This window comes from Anastrepha ludens, chromosome 6 (assembly GCF_028408465.1).
Source record: "Anastrepha ludens isolate Willacy chromosome 6, idAnaLude1.1, whole genome shotgun sequence".
Taxonomy (NCBI): domain Eukaryota; kingdom Metazoa; phylum Arthropoda; class Insecta; order Diptera; family Tephritidae; genus Anastrepha; species Anastrepha ludens.
Window position 1 is genome coordinate 76,083,142 of NC_071502.1, and position 27,225 is coordinate 76,110,366.

The window sequence follows — 27,225 nt, forward strand, 5'->3', positions numbered from 1 at the left end:
AATAAAATACATTTTTCAAAGCCCTTATAGATGGATGAAGAAGTTTTAAAAATGTCAATCTACTTTATAATAATTCATATAATCACTTTCCATATTCCTTCATTTTGGTATTCCTAAAATCGCTTCAAATTCAGATACTTCGCGCTCCATTTTCTCCGGCTTTCCGAGTCTGAGCCCAAACTAAAAAATAAATTCATAGCAAAGCCCCTCACTGAATTTTTACTATTAAAAAGGAAGTTAGAAAACATATGTATATAAAAAGGAGTATTGTTGAGACCACGATTCATTAGCTTCCTTTTATTGTCTTTAACACCGGATTACATTGCAACTATTTTCATAATTTTAACAATTCAACGTCCACTTTTCTAATACAACTTCATATAATAATTACATCATAAGGCCAGGCCATAATAAATGTGGACAAAAACAAACTTACTCGTTTAAGAAATCACTTGCTTGGCCCCGTTTACAAGAAAGAATTTAAACCATTGTTATAACTATTATACTTATTCTTTGTTAATGGGGTCGATTTGTTCATTAATACTTTAAATGTGTACCTTATTTTTACAACCATTAATTCTACTCACAGCAGTGTTTATAATGCGAACAGCTTTATTCTTTTGGAATAAGTTTTAATTATACGTATAGTCGGAAATGGTTACTTTCTACCAAAGAATATGATCTTAAATGATTTTTTCTACATCAACCATAGGAACTGTAAAACGTATCATTATGGCGTAAAGAAATTATTCATCTGTGGATTCAATCTAAAATAACTTAAACACCGAATACATGTAAACATTTTTTAATTGAAAGCATTTTTGCAAATCCTGAATAAACAAACTGATATTAGGAAGTCCATGCTTTCTCGCCCGTGGGATATGTACATAGCTAACAATCTCTGAAGAAGCAAGAAATTAACAGTTCCAACTTACACACAAGTTGTCTTTATTTTAAAAGTCATTATGGCTTTATTTCATATATTAATATTTTAATTATTTTTCAGAACAGAATTTTTGAAATAAAATCTTAGAACAATATTACTTTTTATGTGCCACAAACTGTCTTTATAAGGAATATTTTCAAAACAAGGCAAATGCGCATTAACAATAGGATCTCAAAATATTAAAAAAATAAACTTAGTTTCCACGTGTCTCCCGCTCGCACTTACATGCATATGTAATGTATATATGTACAGTTCTATACCTTTCATCTATTATCCTGGCACTGGTTGAGCGAAATATCCTAGTTTGCATGTAAATAATCTATGTATGCGTGCGTTAAGGGTTTATGTTCACTATGGATATATTTAATATGCCAATAATATCGCTCACAATGACTACAAAGGAGCGTCCTTAGTACAATTTTGACCGAAAATGAATGCTGACTGCACGGTACTAAGTAAAATTCTGTTTCGTCATTGTTTGTACTGAAAACACAGCACCTTATGCACGTACAAACACACATGTAGATGTATACATACATACTGTGAACTAATAAGTTGTATGGAAAATAAATAACGGCGTAATGAATACGAAACTGTAATCGTACTTTCAATTTATTATTTTCCCCTGTGAATCAAATAAACCTATAATTCAAATCAGTTTCCGCTTTATTTATAAAATTAGTTGTGGTATTTGGTATTTGGTTTTATTTATTTAAGTAAAATTTTCCAATAAACTCAAATAAAGAGCTCAGAAAAGAGGTTTCTAAATATTTTTAAATTAAAGATACACGGAAATACATATTTGTGTCAATAATCTAAATTCTAAATCGGTTCACATTACCATTTAATGGGCTCATTAATTTTTCTTTTCTACACCCCTGAAATTTGGTTATGTTTATGTCATGTGAAAACTTAAGAATCTAATATCAGTAACATAATTGAAAAAATTTCTTAGGCTGTTACATGTTATTTATCACTTTATTTGTACATACCTTCAATAAATATATTTATACATTTAACCAGGTAAACATGAGCAAAAAGAAAATCAAACAATTATTGGAGTGCTACACACAAACTTTTACAAGTACAAATATGATTGTGTGTTTGGTTTTTGTGTGAAGTTAAACTTCTTCTCAGGGGCAATAATTTAAGCTTTATGTTTGGCTAATACTATTCAATTTTTATATTGTACATAAGTATATTCGTTTTAATGCTGTTTTGTTTTTATTAATCACTTCGTTCGTTCGAAATGCATTTAGCTTAAATGTTACTTATTAGAGAATATCATGTAATATATCACATATTTATCTCTTAGGCTGAAACAATAATAAATAAAACCATGCTATATACATACATACATACAACTTATATTCAGAAATATTGTTTGTAGGCTTGACTTTCTCATACGATAAAAGGGGCCAAAGTTAATAATATTGTGGGTGCATCAAATATTGAGTCAATGTGAGTGTATGTGTGCATCTACGAACAATATGCATATGTAACTTACATGTGCATATGTATATTTGAGCTATGTAGTATACTTTGAGCCCGAAAGATTTTAACAATATCAGTGTTGGTAAATACTACAGATGTGTGTGTGTGGAATAGTAGCTTTGAGTGCGCATTATTTCTATAACTGCACTTTTTACTTTGAAATTGCAAATAATTATTTTAGTATTTGTTAACTGATTATTTGAGAAATAAGCGTGGTGGCGTGTTTTTTTCCAAATCAATGTCTCTTTAATATAAATATATTTATAAAATGTGCCCATAAATATCAATATATGGTCAATAAATTGGGTTGTTCCAAGCAAAATAGTTTAGATGATCTTTAGCGAGTTGTGATTTTAAAACTAATAATTTAAAGTATCAAAAGTATGAAATGCAACAATATTTGTTTGCATCTGGGTTTTGTAAATATATGTTCATATGTATGTATATTGAGCACAAAAGGCCAAATATTCAAACTTTGTACGCCATATTCTAAACGGGCAATGCAAATTTTAATTTTCAGCTGACACCTGTGGCACAACTTTATAAAATCTTTAACAGACTCCTGGAATCAAGATATTGAATTTAAAATATACAGGATATAGTTTATACTACATATTGACTGCCTCTTCAAATACAAATTATGTATAAATTTGATCTGGTAATTTTAAGAAAATAAGCACATTAAACCTGATAGCCAGTTTGACTGTATTTATTAATTACATGTGTTCAATGGGGTATCTCAACAAAAACGTCAAAGTCTTTCCACCGGAATTATAAAACTGATTATACATATGTATATTAAGACATCCGCCAAAATATCTCCGAAAAATATTTCATTTATGAGAGCTGGGCCAATTTGAAATCACCTCCAAAAATCGAGTATTTTTATAAATAAAATTAGTTATTCAAAATATTTTTAAACTTAGAATGTATGTGTAAAATTTTTTAAAACTTTTAGCAACGGAATTAAAATGAAATTTGTAATGCTATCTTTGATAGGTTGAAGGAAAAATTTAATTACGCGTGGCTGCTGACCGATTTAGACTCCTTAGGTGTCATTGGAAGGTTATTTTGTCAATATTTGCAACTTCTGCTGTGATTTTTTGGGGATAATATTTTTAAAAACTTATTTTGCATACAAATAAAAAAAATCGGCCTTTGAAGATAATTTAAAACTAGTCCAGATCACTTAAATCTTAATATTTTTCCGAAATATTGTGGCGGAAACCTTAAAATATTATATAATAAATAAAGTTCCGATGGAAAAATATGATCGATTTATTTTGTATGGAAAGTGAGTAACCCTAATATAAGTATGAATACATATTTTAAAAATCATATACGCATAATCAATTTTAAGCAAAAATAAATATAAGAAACATGTACCTAGTCGGGGGTTTATCTGCATTTGGAGATTTTAGTTCGGCAGTATAGTGGCAAACCAGCAAACTGTATATTTTCTTTTTTCTCGACATAGATATTTGTTTTTACTTAATACTAAAATACTATATTGTTTAATACCTACAAAATTATTTTAATGCCAAATAATACTTCTGCAAATATTGTTAGATTACTTATAAATGAAATTATTCAATTCTCTGTCTACTCAGGTTAATGGTTTACATTTGGATGAGTGAATAGTGAGTTTCTAGTAATTAAATAATATCGCTCACTTGAATATTTTATGTATATACTTAAGTACTCAGCTGCGAAGAATTTAAACTATTCAGGTGTGCTCACGACATTTTTACGCATACATATGAATGTATATAAGTAATCTATTCGTGAACTAGTAGTCGTAGCTTTTACCCGATTGTCGTTTGTTAAGTAAAATAAAAACTTGTATGAATTAATTTGATCACACTCCATCAAAATGTTGTCGCATCTTATGCTTCTCGCATTTGACCTATGTATATAACTTAAAACTTAAAAAATTGCAATTAATTGGCTTTCACATCAAAATATTGTGGATTTATACAAGAGTGAAATGAAAATAATTCCATAATAACTAGAAGTTATAGTACGCAATTATTAGAATTTATGCTGTACTTTTTGTATATAATACCAAAAATCAATTAGGTAGATAGCTGAAATTACTAAGTTTATAACAATTTATAGATAGCATCCTAGATACCATAGAACTGAGAAACTAAGAAGGCCTCAATTGACTCTTACAAATCAGGAAGAATATTCTATTTCAGATTTCACATATTTATAATTTTAGTAAATGCTTGCATAGTTTTCTCTAACATAGCCCGATAGATTTTTATTACAGTTCCAAAATTTTATTTCATACCCCATACACGTTGTTATGCCTCTATGTATCTTTCATCAAAAAATTAATGATAATAATAAAAATATACATAATAATAATAAACCAAAACAGGAAAAGAACTTGCACACCATCTTGATTCCTATTTACATCCAAATGTAAGTATTTATTTATAAATCGAAAACTTCCATTTTGAATGAGCGTTTACTGGTTGGCACATTTAGATGATTTGACGCAGCCCTTGCCGCATTATTAAGATTTAAACGGAGATGAGGGCTTATCATAGTCACGGGCCGATCGTCGTCTTCATCATCATCTGAGAAGTCGCTCAGCGTCCTAACAGGCCCTCCCAATGCTGGTCCACTATAATCATCATCGTCATCCTGTAGGACAAGTTAAAATTCGTAAAAATTTACCACAAGATGGTGCAAAATAAAAACAAAATCAACTGTATATAAGTTTTGCAAAACACAGGTATTATTAAGAGTTATTTTAAACATAGGTAAGAATGCATATAATAATAGAAGGTGTGCGCGAAATTTCTACAACGTGAAGTAAATATGAATCTAACTCACATACACATATGTAAATACTATTCGAAATGGAAAATATTTCGAAAGCAATGTGTTTATAGATATATACAAACATATATAGAGATAAATAAATATTTACAAACGCAATTTTTGAACTACACCAGCAACAAAAAATTCTACACATAAATTAGCCAAACAGAAAGTGCAGAAACAAGTTTTATAAGTTCAAGAAATTTAGAGGTCACAGTCTTTTGCCAATATGATGTACATGCATGCATGCCTCTGGAATTAGAATGAAACTACCTACATATTTCAATCTAGCACTTTATCTATTTGCTCAGTATATCATACAGTTAAAAGTTTCGTGTAAACAAATGCAAATATAAATTTAAATAATTCTAAGAGAAGCAGCGATTTTTTTATTTTGAAATGAAATACTGTTGCAGTTGAATGAGTTGATTTGTCTATAAATCAAAAGATATGTGAGCAAATTTTCACATAGATGATCCATACTTTTCCAGATCAGATCTTTTAGAGTTTGAATTGTTCAAATAAACTAAGTGTAATCACACCAATTGATTAAGATATTTTTTAAATATCAGAAGGAATGTTTAACAAATAAATGAGTTTAATAAGTCTAAAAAAGTTATCTAAAAATATATAAGTATTAAAATATTAGTGATTTACCCATGTTGCATAAACACCTTATTAAGGGGGGGTAGGGTTTTTAGGGTCAAAAAAAATCGATTTTGGTTTATTTGAGAAAATGAATGCACATAATCTCAAGAATGTTGTGTCCAAATTTTAAGTCAATCGGTGCAAAACTCACCAAGTTAGAGCATAATAACCGTTGGCCGCTCCGACTCGGCTACCTGCTATAGAAAACTTTAAATCGATTTTCTGGAAAACGACGTTTTTCAAGTCGGTGGGCACTTTTTCTCTGAATCTATTGTACTTGACCGATCTTCCTGAAATTTTGTAAACACTTTCTCTACATAATTACCGAGGTAACTCTGGGAGGTTTTTTTTCAATTTTTATTTATTTTACAATAAACAATATTATGCGATTTATCGTCTAAAAATCGCACTTCTACTTCAAATGTTAAAAAAAATTGAACAAATTTTTTTTTTTTAATAAAAACTCGACAGGGTTACCTTGGACAATTGATTACCTAATGAAAACTCTTTGATTTTTTGATTTCAGATGATCAAATGCTGAGAAAAACTGTCCACGGCAAATTGCCTTTTTTTCGAGACGTCTGCGTAGATCTGCTGTCAACGGCTCAATTTTGTATATTTTCTTGTGAAAATTTTTGAAAATATTTTTGAAATATGAGTTTACAGTATACTAATTGGATAAATAAATTTACATGAATCATCTTTCCAAAAAAAATTCATAAATAAGTGCATATTTTTAGTGGAATTAAAACTTCCCCCCCCCTTTAGTTGTACAATACAATTAAATTCCATTAAGCAAACTAGACACTCGTCTGAGAATACATAATACATCAATTATACTAACTCTTTTATAAAATGAAATCAATAAATATTTTAGATGTTTGAATACAATTTTAATTTATAAATCAAAAATATTCATTACTTTCTATATGTTTTTGATTATTTTCATATTATCTACGAAAAATTGCAAGTATTAAAAAAAGCCCACAATATTAAACATACACAATAAAGATTCAGTGATCGCATGTAATCATGAAAATCATGAGTTTGCGTGCAAATATTTACCTTTGATTTTAGTGCCTTTAAAGAACTTATTTATGTATTTCTTAGTTACGAGTGGGACTTAAGGTAGCTTTTATTCTTAGGAATAATTTGTAAAGATGCAATCACCAGCGTTGTATTACGAGCATTCCGAACTAGAGTAATTGACGAAACTCCCGAAGTGGTTAAAGAAATGTTCGCCGAGTATTCCTTTTCACCATAGGTATTTATGTACATATTTATAAGCTAAGTCACACCTCGCATGTAGGTTTGTATGTAATTATTTCATTGCATTGTAATTTATTTTTATTCATATATCTTTACACGTAAGATCAAAAACCGAAAATGTGATTAACATTCAATCTTCATTATATAATTTAAAAGATTTTTACGCAGTGAAACTCGTTGCCTTAAAAAAAACGAACTTTAATAGCTTTACTTCTATTTCCCTTAGGTACGTTATAATCATATGTCGAAACATGCATATGTATTATATTATATGTATGTGAAATCCACCTTCGGTTGGCCAATCGTTTGTATTAAACTGTACAAATTATTTTTCGACTTCTAAGTCAATCCATTGGATCATACACGAAAACACATAATTAACCTCTTATTGTTGCATATGTCATTATTGCATCCACCAATTAAGTTTTATCTTTCGAAAATGAAACTTTGTATTTTGTGAGCACTTTAAATCAAACATGACTGCGCTTGTCGGCGGTGATTGTTTTTCGTTAGCGTAGATTCGTTACGTTGATTGCTTTCCGATAGTTTAAATGAGCAATAGGTAGTGGTATTAGTTATGACGATATCGAGGCATGAAAAATTCATATTATTATGTATGTCGATTAGTAAAATATTGGTCTGTTTATGTATAATCCTATTCTTCAAAGAGATATAAAATAATATTTTTATTTATCAACTTCGAATAAAACGCTCATTTAATTTAATCAATTTAGAGGTAACTGTTGCGTTTTTTTAATTAATTTCGCGTATTTCTATTTTACATATTTAATTATCAGCGGGTTAATCTCAATTAATTTGTAAGTTTCATTTTCAGTGTAGTTTAATTCTGTGGATATATAAATTTATAATGTATATTTAAGCAAATTTTGTCAACATGACTCGAAAATTTTAACAGCATTTTTATCTCCCATAGTGCATCCCCAAAATATCACGTATTTAATACCAAGACGATAATTTACAGGTTTAAACATTTGGCATTAAAAACACGTCTCATCAATAGAAAGCATTAACTAGTTTGCATCAAGCCATATTTAGCAACAAAAATTGCCTTATACAAAATTTACAAAAAAAATTTCAAAAACTTTAATGAAAACTACCACTTGCATGCATGTAAAATAGCATTTTCCTTAATCTTCCTAGGTTTGAAGATTAAGGGTTTGGAGATCCTGATTTTTTTCACTATGCGCGACTAGCGTTAATTTCCATGAGTGTTCCATTGTAAATGCAAAGCATGTTTTCACTCTGCACAACAATTAGAAGAATTTAAACAGAATGCACGGCATTCATATTTTTAACTTATATATCTTCATTAGAAACTTTGGGTTGCTTGAAGGCTAAAAATTATTTGGTGGATAAAAAATGCTGATATGTATGTATGTATGTATGTGCACCTAAAAACTTACATCAAACTCGCCTATAGTAAACCGTGTTGCTGCAAGTGAGTTCTGAGGAGGTATATCCGGACTCATAACCTAATTTCAGAAATTCCGGCATGGGTTAGTTACCACATGATGTGAGTTAGTCACAATGAAAGCAATAAACAAAAATGAATGTGAATTTTTGTATTAAATTCAGATTTACAAAAAAACAAAACAATCAATCTACACTAAAACTGGAGCACATAAATCGGTGTGCAATTAATTTTTTTACATTTAAACGAAAAAAAAATATGATTTAAACGTATTCTCAAATTCACCTCATCATCATCATTGTCGATCATTTCTTTGGTCGAAGCCGTGGTTTCATTTCGTCTTATTGAGCCCTGGTGAATATCTAGATCCACCTTCAGGCATTGGAAGCTACGCATCAAGAAAACGATGGGCATTGGTAATACTCCAGCAAGAATCATAGATAAAGCTACACCCATTACCCAGGGTGGATAATTGGCTTGCTGGAGAGCACCCTAAAATAATTTTGTTTGGAAAAAAGTACAATTATTATTTTCAGTGAATTTCTGTATATATATGAGCATTTGTTACAAGTTGTGCGTTCCAGGCTCCGTATGTGGGATTCTTGATCACCATGAATACGACGGATGAAACTAAAATGGCCACCATAATAACTGGTCCTATATAACGCCAGGTCAACTGCCAATAGAGGCCCGGTCGGTATCCGGTCATCTGATAAATGTCTTCAGTAAATCTGTGTATTATATATACAACAGTCATTAATCAAATATCGAAAATGAAAATGCTTTCCAATAACAATAAATAAAAAAAACTCACTAAAATAGGCTATTTTCCATTTCTAACTTCCATATATTGAAAGTTACTACATCAATTAAAAAAAAATTAAGTAACATATTTAACATCTTTTTATAAAATTTTGTTATTTTTTAATCATAAACACGAATCCTTTTCTTTAGTTTTATCCACATCGTTGAGAACAGTTATGCTTCTAAGTGAATATGTCAGAATGAGATATTGAATTGACGTTATTCTATAGTTTTGCTTCAATATTCGTTGTTTGTTTTTTTGTTGTTTTTTACTTACAAACAACTTTTTTCTTTTCACTTTCACACAAAAACTCTAAATTTATTGACGACAACTCACAAATTTTAAATGTCGCATTGTTGTAGATGTAGTTAATGGCAATTAGCACTTAAGTCAACTTAGGAAATAATTGAATTAATTTTACTAATACATTCCAGTAATAAAACTATGACCATATCAATCTTTTTTTAAGTTATTAACATTTAAAACCATAGAGGCTTGAATATTGGATTGTGTATATGCATAATTCTGATTACAAGTGTATATAAAGATTCAACTGTACTCTGTTATTTCTCTGTTTATTGGTGATCAAATAAGCCGACGCGTTCGTGATTGTGACGTATGTTATTATTTGTACAGATTCATATGCATGTATGTGTATAATTGATTCAGTACAGGGCCCGGCGCTCGAAGTGTAACCAACTTCAGACCGCTCGCGCAGCTCATGCACGGGCAGCAGCGCTCTGTTAGTTGGCTAAATGACAGCGACTATTGATTACAAGCGCGCGGAAGCATTTTGACGAGAGTAAACGCGGAAAAAGAAAATCAGTAATGGATTTCAAACGTAATAGAGTGATTGCATTATTTTTGTTTATCGCACCATTACTCGTTACAATGATACTGGTAGTATCGCGAAACGCCATGAAGATGGTCACCAAAAGACTGCAACGTCACGTGAAATGGTTAAAAAAATAAAGAAGCGACTTGAGCGAAATTCCCGACGAAGTGCCAATCAAATGGCGAAAGAACCGAAAATATCTGACCGTAGCATCCGCCGCATACTGAAAAATAATCTCAAAGTCAAGCCGCACAAGATCTCACACCAAAGCAGCAACAAGTCAGACTTGAGAGAGCGAAGGAGTTGCTTCGCTCGGCCGAAAGCGGCCAATTTCCGAACATTTTGTTTACTGACGAGAAATTTTTTAAATTGATCAATTCGTAAGCTCCCAAAACGGTAGGGTGTATTTGACCGACCGTGCATACGAGAATTTGAGTCATCGATTGGTCACCGAGGCAGCACGTGCCACAGGTAATGGCTTGGGCCGCTGCAACCGCAGATGGGCACTCTCTAATCGTTTTCATCTGTCCTAGCGTCTACGTAAATGCGAAAAATTATCGGGAAAGTAATCTGGAGGCTGCTGTGAAGTGGTGTGCAGACAAACATTTCAGTGGCAGACCATGGACGTTTCATCAGGACTCAACACCGTCTCACAAAGCTCGAGTGAACCAAAAATTATTAAGAAACAACATTCCAAACTTCATAATGTCCACACATTGTTTCTCAAATTCACCAGACGCGTATCCGATGGATTATTCTTTTTGGGCCATTTTGGAGAGCAAAGTCCGAACTAAAAGATACACCAGTCTCGAGGCACTGAAGAAAGCAATTGTCTGCGAACCGTCTCAAGGCCATAGTCATGGCAAAAGGTGGTCATATTGAGTAAAAGTAAATTGATTCTTAATTTTGTATTATTTCCACACATTTGTTTACTTTTAATTGAATAAAAGTAATTCTCCAAACGAAATTTATGGCCTTTTTAATTGGTTACACTTCGAATGCTGGATCCTGTACATTTAGTAGTGCAGAAGAAAGAGTGCACAATTTTTTTATTTTTAGAATTAGAATTTCACAAATTGGGCAACATAAATAAAGAGTGTTAATTTTAACAAAAATATTTGCCATATATTTAAGTTTCAAAACATCTTAAACATACTCTTTATTTGAATAAGATATTTGCTTAAATTAACACACGTCGAAGCCATGACGAAACATGTCAATTTTACTCAGTATCAAAACATCAAATTTACGCTATAAAAAATGGAGAAAAATAAAAAAGATATTCATTGGCCTTCACATTTTTCTCATAAAATTAAGCGATGTTGTTATCAAATTGGCTGATGCGTCCAATATGACTGATTCGTGTTACTTAAAGCTCTTCTACCCAAGCTAAGTGGTAAATTGCTGCCTTACAATGCAATATTGAACTACATACATATTGTCTAAAGCTACAGCTTTACAATCAAGTCTATCATTAAAATATAAGATTATCCTATGGAATAAAGATTTATTTAAGACTTCTATAGTCTTATATATTTTTCTGCATATGTTTATTTAGCTGTGTATTATGAGCCGAAATCCTCGATGGGTTGGAATTAAAAAAATCTCCAAAATAACACCAAACTATGTCAAAAGTTTGTTTAAGCGATCCCTGGCGCTTATTCATTGAAAGATATAAACTACAAATGCCAAAAGGATTTCGGTTACTCACAAAATCTGATAATCTTATCATATATTTCCTTTTTGTCAGAAACATCAATGTGTAAAAATGAAAATGTTTGGAAACTAAGTTCGAGATGTGAATGTTTCCATAATACATGGCCTTCCTTCGATCATTAAATTGTCTTAATTAAACTAACTAAGATTCCGAAATCTCCAAATTTTTAAATAAAAAAACGAACGACATTTTGTAATTTAAGTATGTAGTTGATACGGTACACTTAATATGATTATAATAATACCTCTCATGCCCATAGATGTACACAACAGCAATAGTTTCCATTAAGGCGACAACGACCAAACCGATGGTGCCCGCAAATGAATCGAACATCTTAAGCCAATATTCACCCGCACCTGTACAGAAGATGAAACCGACAATGAAGCAGAAGAGACATACCACTCCCGTCACATGTTGTTTCTTAACCCGCTTAATGATATCAATGTCAAAAAGGGTGCACAGCATTCCCTCTAGTATCCCAATTTGAGAACCCAAGCCAAGTGAAAGCAACATGGTGAAGAACAGAACCGCCCAAAATGGTGCACCGGGTAACTCCACAATTGCCTGAGTAATAACAATGAAAGCAAGGCCAGTGCCCTCGGCAGCCTTCAGAAAATAAAAAAATAAAAATCGTTTACCAGTATGTGAAAAGTTGCAAACATATAAAAAATATTCCTCGCTTGCTGGAAGAGTGTCATAATTCAAAAATAATTTTGTGTGTTTGTATGTATATCTCAAGATACTTAAGGAGAAATAGTTTTTCGAAATATGATGTTCTTCCAACAAAAGAGTGATATCTACAGATGCATATATACATATACATTATATGTACCTACTTATGTATGTATATAGCAAATGTACACTTACATTGTCAAGTTGTTTTGAAAGGCTGCATTCTTCAAGTTCTAAGCTGATTGACTCGGTCCCGTTGATTTTAGCCATAACAGCTTCGTATTCTTCAATGGTTACATTTTTAAATGGAATGAGATCATGTTTGACCAGTATGTCTTTATTGCTGTTGAATACAAAAAATAATATTAATTTTAATATTATTTGCTTTGGTTATTTATCTATATCTTATCTAATTAGCAATAAGAAAATTAAGTAAAGTCCCAAACAAAAATTTTAGTAAAATTTCCCTAAATTAATGTCCAAATGTAAATAAAAATTTTAACTCAGAGAATCATTTTATATATTTCTCATCATTCCTTATTTCTTACTTATTGTAAATATGTATGTAGTTATAACTTAAAAAGTTGATTCTCTTATTACATTAAATACTATAAGCTTCAATATTTTTGTCGCTCTGAATCTAGTCTATATTACTGTTTTTTTTTTTTTTTTGCACTGGTTCTTAATCATAGTATAGTTTTTCGCTTAATATATATATTACATATGTACATACTTTCGCTGAGAGCCGATCGACGGTCTGATCTTGCTCACATCTTTAAAAATATTATGTTTTCACAATAGCGTCAGATGGGATTACACAGCAGAATTCTGTCCGCTCATTTCACACGTATTCGCACACTCGTCCAATCAGTCGTTGTTCAGGCGGCAATGGAGCAATATTATTGAGGGGTGTGTTCATTTTTTTCGTATAATACACAGTAGGCTGGTCCTTAAATGTACTGCATGAAATATTTTGGTGACTTTTCAATGCAGGAACCTCTCAATATAATATTTTTGATAAAAAAAAATTATTCCCAAAGTTTCATACCGATAAATTACCGTTATCACGTGCCGCAATGCCACTGAAGTTACGTTGTCAAGGCAATAGTGACGAAATTGTCAGACACTGCTGTGTTGCTATTTTGCTATCTTCTGCTTTGCTATCTTTTTACCGTTATCATAATTAGCGTAAAAGAAGCAAGCAATAAAGGGCATATTGACTGCTTTAAATAACACATATGTGTTGTAATTATTTTGCGAATAGTTCCGTTATTCTGTTAGCGTTGTAGTTGCATTAAAAAATTTTTAATCTCCACGCAATTTGTGTGATTCATTATAAGTGAAGTGAAGTGAAGTAAAAATTAAGAGGCATAAATTTGTCATTTAAGAAAAACTTTAAAATGCCGCGACAAGGAATTTATTTAGTAGGTGCAATGAAAAATCAAATTCTTGGCAGCAAGCTGCAGAAGCGGCAAATTTAGTGATCGACGAGTGTGAAATATTTTGGCGAAAGGCAAGAATTCCGACCAAAGACAAGAGTGATAGTGTGAAAAAGTTAAAAAAATTGTACGAAGAATGGCGAAATTTAGAAAAAAGCTGTAAACGAAGAACAGATAACCAACAAGGTAAAGAAAAGGCGTTCAGCGAAAAATTTAATAATCTGTTTGACATTGCTCATGCAAATGCTTTGAACATTATGTCTATTGAGAAAGACAAACAGTTTTTAATTGCCCAAAGAAAACCAAATCGTGTAGGTAGTATGCTTGGCATAGATAACAAGATAACTGCAGCAGAAAAACGAAAAGCGGTAACTGAAAAAAAGAAAGAGTTGAAAAAGCAAAAACTACAAGCTGAAAAGGAAAAAAATCAAACCTACGGTAAGTAATATATTAAATTTATAAAATAGCAATTAAAATACATAAATAAATATTTTTGATTTCTAGTTCCAACTCCCAGATTTTCTTCTTCTGATTCAGAAACTTCTGAAAGAGGCAGCGTTTTTGGTGAGGCAGAACCTCGACTTCTCAATACTTGATCCGATCCTACAGCATCATGGGAAGAACAAAATAATTTATCGCTTATGCCTGATAATAGAAAACTCCGCAGAGCAAGAAATTTGATTCTGACTGGAAGACTTGCTGCTGCTTTAGATAAATGTCATGCCAGTGATAGAGATGCAGTACATATTTTAAATGCTTGTGTGGAAAGTCTTTCTTTAGATCCAATGGACTTTGTCATAAATCGGTCATCTATTAGACGAGCAAGACATAAATATCGCAAAGATATAGCAAAAGATATCGAAAGAAATTTTTCAGGCTTAAATGTTGACTTTGCAGTAGTGCACTGGGATACCAAATTACTGCCAGATTTGACCAATACGAGTAAAGTTGACCGCCTACCCGTTATAGTCAAAACGCCTGTAATCGAGCAGCTTTTAGGAGTTCCACATATTCCTTCAGGATGTGGAAAAGAAATCTCCAGCGCAGTTTATGACACATTAGAAAAGTGGTCATTGCCACATAAAGTTCAAGCCTTTGTATTTGATACAACATCTTCCAATACCGGCCGATTAAATGGAGCCTGTGCCATGTTGGAAATGAAACTTGGTCGCAGCATTTTATATCTAGCTTGTCGGCATCATGTTTATGAGTTGGTGCTGCAATCGGCTATTTCAAGTGTAAAACTATTTAAATCTACTGGTCCGGACATTCCATTATTTAAAAAATTCAAAGCTAACTTTTCAAAAATCAATACACAAAATATCTGTGACTTTAGCACAAGCAGTATATTAATGACATTATTAGAAGGAAAACGTGATGAAATATTACAATTTTGCTTGACAACACTTGAAAAAGAGCACCAGCCACGTAATGATTATAAGGAATTCCTTGAATTATCGATAATACTCTTGGGTGGAACACTTCCTAAGGGCAATATCATACGAAAGCCAGGTGCTTATCAGCAAGCTCGGTGGATGGCAAAGGCCATTTATAGTATAAAAATATTTCTATTACGGAATGAAGTCGAAACAACGGAAGATGAAAAACAAGCATTATGCAGAATATGTGGTTTTATTGTTGTTAACTACATAAAACCATGGTTTAGAGCAAACAGAGCAATCGAGGCTCCATGGCAAGATATTTGTCTTTTGAGAAACTTGAATAATTAATATACCTACAAAAAGACGAAACAGTGGCAAAAGCATGTATAATGAAGTTTATAAATCATCTCTGGTACTTGGCAGATGAGGCGGTCGTGTTTTCATTATTTGATCACAATGTGCCAATTAAAGAAAGAGAGAAGATGGCGCAAAAGCTTAAAAATATAATGCAGGATAAACAAAGTGAATCAAAAAATGAAACCGATGCCTCGAAAAAACTTTCTGCTCAATACAAGGACCTGAAAATTTTTTTACAAAAAGACCTTCCAAGTTGTTTAATAACTGAAAATTCAATGAATTTATTTGAACGCTTCAATATAAATCCCGCATTTTTGAATGAAAATGCTGCTGAATGGCATCTTAACCCGAAATATATTGAAGGGAAAAAAATCTTGGACAACATTAATGTAGTCAACGACACAGCTAAAAGGGGGGTGAAGTTGATGGAAGAATTCAACAATTCTTTCACTAAAAATGAAAACCAAAAGCAGTTCGTTCTTCAAGTAAGTAAAACACGTCATACAAAATTTTGTTATTTATTAAAAATTAACGATTTTCATTTATGTATATTATAATTATAGGTTGTGGAGAAATATAGAAAAACTTACCCTAAACACACCAGAGAGGCTATGAGTGTCGACTTCAGTAACAAAAATAACAAGTGAACTAAGTTTTTATTAAAAAATTATTTGAATTTCTTTTTATTTATGTTTTTTTTTTTTTTAATGAGAATTTGCATAAAATAAAAAAGCAAAACAAAACATATCGTCAATTTTTCATATATCTTTTCTAAGTATGATTTCAATGGCATTGCGGCACGTGATAACGGTAATTTATCGGTATGAAACTTTAGGAAATATTTTTTTTTATCAAAAACAACATAATGAGAGATTCCTGCATTGAAAATTTTGATTTCGAAAAATAAGGACCACCCTAATACACAGACACGGTCTCAGTTTTTTCGTAAACAAACCAATTCAACTCCTGCTACGTCAACCCTTCACCTGATTTTGTCAAATTCGCTGCGAGTTGATTAACGGTCTGATATTGGTCACACCTATAAAAATCTTTTCACCATGTCCCTTGGTCTGATTCAGTAGCATCATCTTCACCAATTCCTTGTAATACACCTGACTGGAAGACTGTCTCTAATCTAGTCGCAAAAGTTAAAACCGCAACAGACATACATACATCATCGTTTTACCCTAAGTGTAAATGCTCATGATATCTGAACTTGATGCGAAATTCTAGTAGCAGTTCAAAGACGAAAAATGATTCTCTGAGTTCTTGTACGTGACGCTTTAGATAGTTTTATTTGTGCATCATTTATTCTGCCGGCAAGTGTTAATTCGATATATAAATCTTATGTAGACAGCATAATGGCTTTTGCATCTAAGAGCTGTAGCAGTAAATTTTATATTATTTTCCGACTCATTCAGATGAATATTTCCCCCAAAAAAATCACGAATTTTGTGACGTGTTGTTCTTAAAGATCGACAATTTTCATAACAAGTTTCATAACTTTAACGCGTTGTTCTATCGTGCAAAATTGTACATCTGTCTACTTGACAAATGTCAAAGATTAAATACATAATAAACAGGTTCTGTCCAGGATTTGCTACTGACATCCAGGCGTCACTTTATTTTCCAACATTGCCTCTATTCGTTGGATATGTCATGTACACATATATAATATATAGGGGCTAATTGTGTTATTATCTTCAAAATATTATTTGCTTGCACTTTTATTCCGTTTGAATAGTTGTGAAAAAATCCATTTGTTGTGAAATATACTTAAGTCTAATCTGGAATTATTTCCCTTTTTTTATTTATTGGTATATATCAAGTGTTTAATGGCGAACTAGTTTTTGACACTACAATATATTAGAGAAATTATTATGACACAGCCTTGAAGTAGACCCTCTAATACATGTAAAAAAGCTATTTTAAAGTGCAGAATGCACTCCCCGATAAAGTACTTTAATAAGCGTTTAATGGTGCTGGAACTAAGTTTCGGCAAATTGTTTTTTTATAAAATTTGCCGTAAAGTTTAAATACTTTCTCTTATTATTATTAGTGTTTACGTCTTTTATTATTATTATTGTTTGTTTTTCAGTACCACATACTGGTTAGTTGATACGTAATTTAATTTAAATTTAATTTTTTTTACATATTCATAAAATTAATTATGAATATTGCTTAATTATTTTTAAAAGCACTTTTTTTTGTTTTTGTAAATATCTCCTAATGTAATTTGTATTGATTACAAAGAAATGTAAGTAATTGCCCTTAATAGTCGAAAGGGTAACAATTTTTTTTATTTCTATCCAATAAGACAGTACCAAATCTGTCGTACTGCTCTTATTACTTGAATTTTTGCTTATTTATGTACTTAATACTGATTATCCTTATTTTTATTGCACAATTTTTGTTTAAAAAATACCCAATTAATGAGTTTCGTATCTAGTTATATATGGTCTGAACAGCGACTGATTGGAAGAGCATAAGAATACATGTGAAACGAGTGGGCACAGTTATGCTGTTAAGGCACTTTTCTGGTGTAGAGACGTGAAAATTGAAGGCGTTGAAAATTGAAGAAAAACAATAGGTATCAATTGAAAATCGTTTTTATTCATTAGATCAATTCTTTATTAACAAAAAACAAATATTTTTTAATGACAATAATAAAAAAATTGCTTCCTGATTGCGTAACTGATTGGGCTGCTCAGGTACGTCTAAAAAAAAAATTCGGTCGATTATTCATCAGAAGGTATGTCGCTACGGTGGGTAGCAGATTTACAAAAACAAATTTTTTTCTATTGTAGATATTTTATCTGTTTATTGGAAAAACAAAAAAAGACTTTTTTTACGTTCTCGCTCTTAAAAAAACTAAAAAAAATTGATTATAAAAGTAATATATAATTCTGCTATCCGCGAGAGCCACAAGTCTACTCAATAAAATATTAAAAATTCAAATCAATCGGTTCAGTACTTTTTGAGTTAACGCGCTTATACCTTTGGGTCGTACCCATACCGGTCTCGTTTTAAAGGACTCTAACGTCTAAACTACAACGAATTTCAAAATAAAAATTTGCAAGTATATTTTTGAAAGTATAAACTATCATTACATGAAAAAATCGTTTTTTTTCAAAATTCTAGACCAGAAAGGTGCCTTAAGTCTCCTATGACGTAACAACCAAAATTACTTTCACAGCGGAAGTTGGGTTGCATTTTGTTCTATTTATTTGGTCTCTAAGTTTTCAAATTTTTATTAAGTTAATCTGCACTGTCAATTTTTGTTTATAGATTTTGAAATTCTAGATATCAAATGCAAAAACAAAATATGTACATTGCTCTTGCTGTTTTTGCTCTACTGCTGCTACGTGCTTAACACACCTAAAGTAATATCAGTAGAGCAGCTGATTCCACTTTTTTAATATTTTGACCTGTTCTCTAACTTGGCGAGCTTTGTTTACCTTTTACTTTGTTTTTATCGAAAGTAGCATACACCAAGAGTACGCACATACTCAAAGAGCGCTCAGTGAGCTATGGACTGCTAGTCACTAGTCAAATTTGACATTTCGAGTTTGGTATTGTAGAACTTTCAAGAATCAACACGTCATTGTTGTTTCTACTCTACTGCTGCTACCTTGTAGATGTTCCTTAAGTAGTCATAGCTTTCTACTATTTCTTTACTACTACTTGTACGATTTAAATTACATATTTGCATATGCGTAGGACTACCGTAAATTAGTAAACTGAAACTCGTACTATTTATTCACGTAAAAGCTTTAAGTTTTGTAGGCTTCAAACTCTAATTATCTCTAAAAATCCCTATTTGTCCTGTTGAAGTCTGTTTTTTTAATGCTGCCAGGCTGACACTGTTGAGCCTACGATAAAAAATAAAGGCAACTAAAAAAATGTATTCTAAATTACAGGGTACATAAATTACAAAATAAAAAAAAAAATCGAAAGAACTCTTCAAGTGATATGGTGCACGTTTTAGGTTAAGACCAGTACAACACAAAACTGTGTTTAGAAAATTCAAAACCCCCTCAAATTTTTAATTTATTGTTAAAAACCCGATTTATGGTGTTTTAGATGAAGTAAAAATACATAACAATACAATACATAACTAACCCATTTTTCAACCGATTTTTTATTTCAATACGAATGTACATATATAATTCTAAGATTGAACGATTGATGTTCAAAAGAAATTTTCAATAACAAGCTCTGATTTGTGTAATTTTTCCACGTTTTTTCAATGTGATGCTATTTTTTGGCCACTATTCTCCAACGAGCACCACAAATTTATACATATTTTTAAACTCCAAAAAATGTGCTCGAAATAAGCTATTTTTCATCTTCATACATCGAAAACTGTAAAAGTTACAATACTATATTTTTTTTAAATGTATTTTTCCACATTTTTAAAAATCCAGCTGAACCGAGACTGCGAGAGAATACTGCATGACCGATAGTGCTTTACTGGTTATTCTGGCAAATTTTGAAAGACAGCAATAAGTTTATATAACTATGAATCTAACATATCAAAACTCATTATAACCCAAGCTTAGCTTATCCAAACTGACCAACCGAAGCTTGCATGACTCAGCAAAACCGTTTGCAATTTGCTGGTACATGTACAATTTAATGAGTGTGAAAAATCATCACTCTTGAATGCTCAAGACCTATTAAAAATTAGCATAAGTGCATCTAACCTAACCTAACCTTACCTAACGTTATTTAAATTAAGCTAATATACACACAAACGTAAGGCAATGAAATTAAGTGTGTTTCAGTGCCGAGCGAAAATATGTAAATAAATTCAAATTAGCCACTCTTATATTACATGGAAAAAACTCAGCTCAGGTTGCGTTAGATTCGTTCATGTTAATGAAGTTTGGTTAGGTTGATTTTAATTACGAATTTCCTGTAAAGTTATGTTATTTTGTGTTATGCTAGCTAAAGATACGTAACGTTTATTTGTAGATGTTTTGAATCGAGTACACATGGAAGTACAATGAAATCGGTTCAATTGTGTTACGTAGGGTTATATTTAGTGAAGTGAGATTAGGATAAGTTATTCAAGGTTACGTCGAGTTTTGATAGGATAGGATGGGTTCGATTGTCTCACATTGTATTCGGTTGGATTGATTTCTATAACGTTAGGTTAGGTGAGGTTTAGTAAGGTAATAATACGTCCGGGTAAGTCAGAAAATTGCAGAAGTAAGTCAGCAAATTGCGTTACTTTATGCATTATTATATTTATTTATTTTTTTTTGACGTTATAATATTCTTCTCCGGTTTCTGTTCAACTCGAGAATGTTCTGTTTTTATTTTATTTCTACAAAAACGTTCTTCACTTGGAAAATTTCTAAACAATTTTGATGAAATAATGCTTGCTAGATTCCGAATGGACACAGGTATGAGTAAATATACTTAATTATACACGTAGTTTGCGAATAGTAACGGAGAACCGCACTAAATTTGCAAATATGAAAGTAGTGAACAAAACTTTCAGTTTACTGATTTTTTTATTTTACAAAAAAATCCGTTACTTCGACACATTTTGATCGATTTTTGAAATTAAATGCTTTTTACATTTGGAATAGAAACAGCTATAAAACATTCTACTAATAAATAAACCTTTCATTTCAAGATTATCAACAACATCTCGTTAAACTCGCAAAAATTTGGAAAAATTTACTACAGTTTAAGTTTTGTGTTGAAAAATCAGTGGTTGTTTTTGCTTAGCGTGAAGAATAGAAGACAGCCGCCAGAAGGACTAACATTTACCTCAACAAAACTGTTTCAAGATTGGAAATCGAATAAAATGCAGACGAGCTACGAATTTTTAAGTGTCGGAAAACACCCAAAATCGGTTTTTTAACGATAAATAAAAAACTTGAGGGTGTTAAAAATTTTTTGAACACGGTTCCGCGTCGTTCTCGGCTAGATCTACAGTGCTCATCATGTCACTTCGAAAGTTCTGATTCACTGTAGCACCGTGTTATTTTACCTATGCGTGTAAGGTGTTTGGATTTGTTATTGTTTATAATAAATTTTAATAAATACATATATTTATTTTTGTAACAATAAACTTAAGTTTTCTACTCAGTTTACACATAGCGTAATACTCAACAAAATTACTAAAATGATTTCTAAAATGCAACACTGCATCAAATAGACGCTAAGAAATATAACTGTATCTTTTGAATATGTAAAAAATGATGATGAGGGATAAAAGGCGAAGTTCAGTTCAATTATACACCAACAGTCAACCAGTGCAGTTTTTTAATTATACAGTCCGCTCGTGAATATGACAAATTACATTTATGAACAAAAGGTATTTCACTGTTCTCTTTTTTCTATTTCTATTTCGTTTGCTTTCTATTTTTTTCTTCTGTTATTGTATTGTACTAAACCAAATTTAATGACTTTTAATATATATTATTTAATTTTAAGTTTTAATTTTAACTCTAAAAATAACTATGTAGATTTAAATTATCTCATTTATTTGTTTTACGTTAGATTCCACAATTTGATTTTTAATTTTGTAGTTTAGTGCCTGATGATGTACTGAGACCGAAGACTGAGTCATACAAATACACCCTAATTTATCAAAATAAATAAAATAAACTTGCAAAACCTACTCATTTAAGGGTTACCCTTATGTTCATATGTAAATGTAATGCATCAACATTTTTTAGTGTTTTGTTAGATGGTTAGGAATATATTCGTGCAATTGGCGCATTCCAATTGCTTCAATTATGCACTACGATGCTATTTAATTGAACAATCAGGGCTCTATCAAAATGATTTACTTCTACAACACCCTCTCAGCCTCTTTCAACTATATTACATACATACATATTTTCCTTAAAATGACTATGCGCTCAGCAATCAATTAAAATGAACTTTAAATGAATTAAAGTTTCCAAAGCAACCAGTTGTCACCAATAATTTCCAGTGTATAGTACTTACAGCTCAATGCAGCGATCTACATTGACCGTGGCCTTGAAACCCAGTATAGCGAAAATCACTACACTGGCGTATATAGCGGTAATGGCATTACAAACCGACACCAACAGGACATCACGAACACAGTTATTCTTGGGCGGATTATAACTTCCAAATGCTATTAGCGATCCAAAAGCCAAACCGAATGAGTAGAAAACTTGTGTGGCAGCATCTAGCCATACTGTGGGATCGGCTAGTTTCTCAACTTTAGGTGTATACATATGTATAAGCCCAGCACTAGCACCTCTCAGCGTAATTCCACGTATAAAGAAGATCGTCAACACAATGTATGGGAAAAGTGATGTGAAATATACCACCTTGCCAGAACTTTGAATGCCTTTCATCACAATAAAAAATACGATAGTCCAAGAGAGGAACAAACAGAGTACGATCCACCATTTAAAACCACCTGGCTCATCCATTGAAGGCGCAGCATCCAATGTGGTTCGATACCAAAAGTAAGCGGTTTCTGAAGAACGAGCGCACTCTTCCACTTCAACGGTGCCATTTTTTGGACAAGAAGCCCACGGCAAAGGATACTGCAAATAAATAAATAAAAATTGGTAACTTGCGTCTTCTTTTGTTTTCAATATTCACAATTGGGTACATTAACTCACACGAAAACTGTTAAATAGGTAGAAGAAAACCCACGTTATGATTACGTTGTAATATAGGGCGACAAACAGTGTAACAATACAGGAAGATATGCCAATGCCACCCAGCCAAGGATGTATTGTGTTCCATACACCGAGTGCGCCCAGTCGCATACGCTGCCCAATGCCTAATTCAATTAAAAAGAGTGGAACTCCTTCTAATATCAGCATCACCATGAATGGTATAAGAAAAGCGCCTGAAAAGAGAAATCATTAAAATACAATTCTTTTAATAAGATTCAATCCTCGTATACAACTGTTCAAAGAAAAACTAGCTGATTAGCGAGGTGAAACACTTTAAAAAAATAATAATAACAATAATTAAAATATAAATAATTCTAAGTCGGCATAGCATATGTATTCTCGCCCTATATCCAACTAGGAGTTAGAGTAGCCTATATACAAACATATAAGGTATAGCATATTCTTAAATTCTTTCAAAATAATCTCGTCGTTGATCAGTTGATTTGGATATTCCAATAAAAGTAATAGGTTTACTTATTTTATCCACGGTTTTTATTATTCATCATTAAATAGTTTCATATTCTGTTTATAAATAGAACGCGCGGCTGCCTCTGACAAGTGGACGTGCACGTAACTACCATTCAGCGGTCCAGGTTTCGATGCTCAATGTGGATATGAAATATTAAATGATAAAAAAAAATCTAAAGCAGTCGCCCCAGGGCAGGCAACTGCAACCCTTCTAGCGCTTTTCTGCCATGAAAACACCGCATTTGAACCATTCATAGAACAACAAGAAGACAAGCACCTAACAGAGGGTGCATGCGCGAATTATGTATACATAATCATATACATACGTCATCATCTAAAAATCTAAATTTACGAAATGCTGGTATTTAAACGTTTGCACACACAGTTACATAAACGCGCCTCGAGAAATGAACATTTGTATCATTAGTTGTAGTTGCTTTCCTCTTTCGTTTAAATCTACACACAGAAATCGTCCCTTAAACAATTTGTGTGAACCACTTCTCATACAAATTGTGAGAGCTGTTTAACGAGTTCGAGAGTTTCCGAGGTTTACAAGGCATTTAAGCGTTTAGATAAATCCCCTAATCTGTAGATTTGAAAGCAAAACACTATTAAGTAAATGACTAGGTAATATTACGCCTTTATATACAGTGGCACAGTAAAGTCTACATACCCCATTGAAAAGCGAGGTTTGGAGATTTCTGTGAACATTGTAGCATTAGAATATATTCCAAACAAATCCAATCTAACAACAAACAATAAATTTTAACAAAAAAATTTTAATCCAAAAATATTTATTAACAAAAACAAACAAAATTCATTTTCCAAACACAGAAAAGTCTGCATACGGCTTTGTAGTGGAGTACACAAAATGCAGTTCTGTACTCAAACAGTGCTACCAATCACTTCAGGCGTCTTTACTAGATACCGTTAGTTAGAAAGAAGTTTAGTTCTTCGATATTAATATTTTAGCTGCTGGGGTGGGTAATTTAACAATTATTGATATTAATATGGAGCGCATAGTATATTTGGACATTCTCAAAGATAATTTGAAGCAATCCGCGAGTAAACTGGGTCTTATGGCGGGTTGGTACTTTCAGCAAGATAACGACCCAAAACATACTGCTGGTGTTGTCTAAGAATGGCTACTATATAATGTTCCCCTTCAACTTCATTCCCCACCCCAGTCACCGGATTTGAACCCCATAGAGAATTTATGGGATGAATTGGATCGTCGCATTAGGAAAAGGACAATTAAAAAAAACAGGACCTCAAAAATGCTTTACTTGAAGAGTGAAATTTAATTTCGAATAATTACACAAAAGTATTGGTAAATTCCATGCAAAATAGATTAAATGCTGTTCTAGAAAGTCGTGGCGGACCCACCAAGTATTAATTCGGTTGTCTTTTTATTTCCTTTTAAGTGAAACACATTCTTTTTACAAAGTATGCAGACTTTTCTGTGTTTGGAAAATGAATTTTGTTTGTTTTTGTTAATAAATATTTTTGGATTAAAATTTTTTTGTTCAAATTTATTGTTTGTTGTTAGATTGGATTTGTTTGGAATATATTCTAATGCTACAATGTTCACAGAAATCTCCAAACCTCGCTTTTCAATGGGGTATGAAGACTTTACTGTGCCACTGTATTTAGTAAGCTGTTGCTAATGCTTTTTCTAGATTGTTAAGACATAATTATATTATCCTTTTTCAATAATAATAAATAATAAATAAATATTTAGTAAGTACATACAGCACAACAGCTTTAAAAAAAACCAAACATAACAGAAGACAATAAATCAACAAATATATTAATCGCGAATAAAGAGAGAAGTAAAACACCCCAAACGATCAAATATTTTCTCAATAAATAAATATAAGTTTTTCAATATACCCATAAGCAATTCCAAAAGAATATTTTTAATCAACTTTCTTCATCCGAAACTTAACAATCGTTAGGTCTTGCATACTGACACATTGTACATACCATACATATGTAGCTGCGTATGGCAAGTCAAACTGTGATACAAAATCAATTCGACAACTGTTTTTATTTTATATTCTAATTAAATTAATGTGAAGGCGCAATCTTACTAATGTTTTTAGATTTCACAGCACAGATATATAAGTACGCATGTATGTATACATACTATACATATATGTATATTAAGAATTTGGCTATTTTCTTTCTTAATGTTTATCTATTATTATAGAATGAGAATGGTTGAAGAAAGAAAAAAATAACGAAAAAAATAGCGGAAATTCCTCAAATTTATTGGTGGGCTCATTTTTTTCTTATTGCAAATGGAGACTCCTGGAAATTAACGATGCCTCCGAACCTACCCAAAATCCATTAATTACAGAGCTTCATATCCTGAAAATTAGTAGAGAAACCACAATTTTTAGCCTAACTGACATATTTATTGAAAAATATTTAAGAACGATATGCAGTTCTCTTCATTTCAGACTTTTTTCTTTAAAATCATTTAAATATTTTGCAAAATAGGTTTTATTTAATAAATATAAAATGTTTTCAATCTGTATCAGTATTTTTATCTAAGAAAAACATAAATTTGTTTATTTCATTTTCAAAAGTTAATGCAATTCGAAAATCCTTCAAGAAAAATACTTAAGAACGAAACGAAATAATAGTCAAATCATAAAAAATGCAGGAGGGCGGTCAAAAACTACGTGGAGGAGTATAGTTGACAATGAAACATCCAAATCGTTTCGCGATTTACGAAACATGGCTCGTAATGGAGAGGGCTGGAAATATTTTGTAGATAGGCTAATTTCCTAATTTTATAATTTAGATCATATAGATTCCCTTGGGCCCGCCTTGGCTTTTTCAAATAACTGATCCAAATTTGTAACATTCTGCGAACTGAGTGCATTATAGGTATATATTTTCACTCGAAGATGCCCAATCCTGAACATTGATCAAATTGCTGTAGGAATACTCTAAATACTTCATTTTTTAATTCGCAAAATTTCGTTCTTAAGTACAGGTAGAAGAGCACGGCACTTAAGTTACACGAAAAAAATGCGACATTCCTTCAAGTTACGCGGTATTTAAGTTAGAAACAAAGAACAAAATAATAGAAATTCATCATATACCTACATATAATATTTATTAATATAATTAAGCTATCTGCAGAATTCTTTTGCTTCCTGCTCTTGAAAAGTGGTGGCATATAAGACACTAATTCGGACTTATAAGGTTTGAAGTTACACGGATCTAA

At 31.6% G+C, this 27,225-nt stretch overlaps 1 protein-coding gene and 1 long non-coding RNA gene across 3 annotated transcripts in view; one reads left to right on the forward strand and one right to left on the reverse strand.

Annotated features, from left to right (window-relative positions):
• Window positions 1-260: 260 nt before the first annotated feature.
• Window positions 261-27,225, reverse strand: part of LOC128865664 (sodium-dependent neutral amino acid transporter B(0)AT3) — a 60,424-nt gene continuing 33,459 nt past the window's right edge. The window contains exons 3-11 of one of the 2 annotated variants that reach the window (XM_054105902.1): window positions 23,457-23,689; window positions 22,804-23,378; window positions 12,849-12,996; window positions 12,226-12,587; window positions 9,193-9,355; window positions 8,910-9,116; window positions 8,617-8,685; window positions 6,989-8,039; window positions 5,007-5,095 (exon numbers count right to left, since the gene is read on the reverse strand). In XM_054105902.1, coding sequence (XP_053961877.1) covers window positions 8,034-8,039; window positions 8,617-8,685; window positions 8,910-9,116; window positions 9,193-9,355; window positions 12,226-12,587; window positions 12,849-12,996; window positions 22,804-23,378; window positions 23,457-23,689 — 1,763 coding nt within the window. In that variant the 3' untranslated portion in view covers window positions 5,007-5,095; window positions 6,989-8,033. Of the gene's footprint in view, window positions 5,096-6,988; window positions 8,040-8,616; window positions 8,686-8,909; window positions 9,117-9,192; window positions 9,356-12,225; window positions 12,588-12,848; window positions 12,997-22,803; window positions 23,379-23,456; window positions 23,690-27,225 lie in introns of both variants that reach the window. The other variant, XM_054105901.1, reaches the window with a different exon arrangement.
• On the forward strand, window positions 22,123-24,229 carry LOC128865665 (uncharacterized). The gene is made up of 3 exons (XR_008454888.1): window positions 22,123-22,165; window positions 22,790-23,402; window positions 23,475-24,229. It is a non-coding gene; the product is annotated as an uncharacterized LOC128865665 (long non-coding RNA).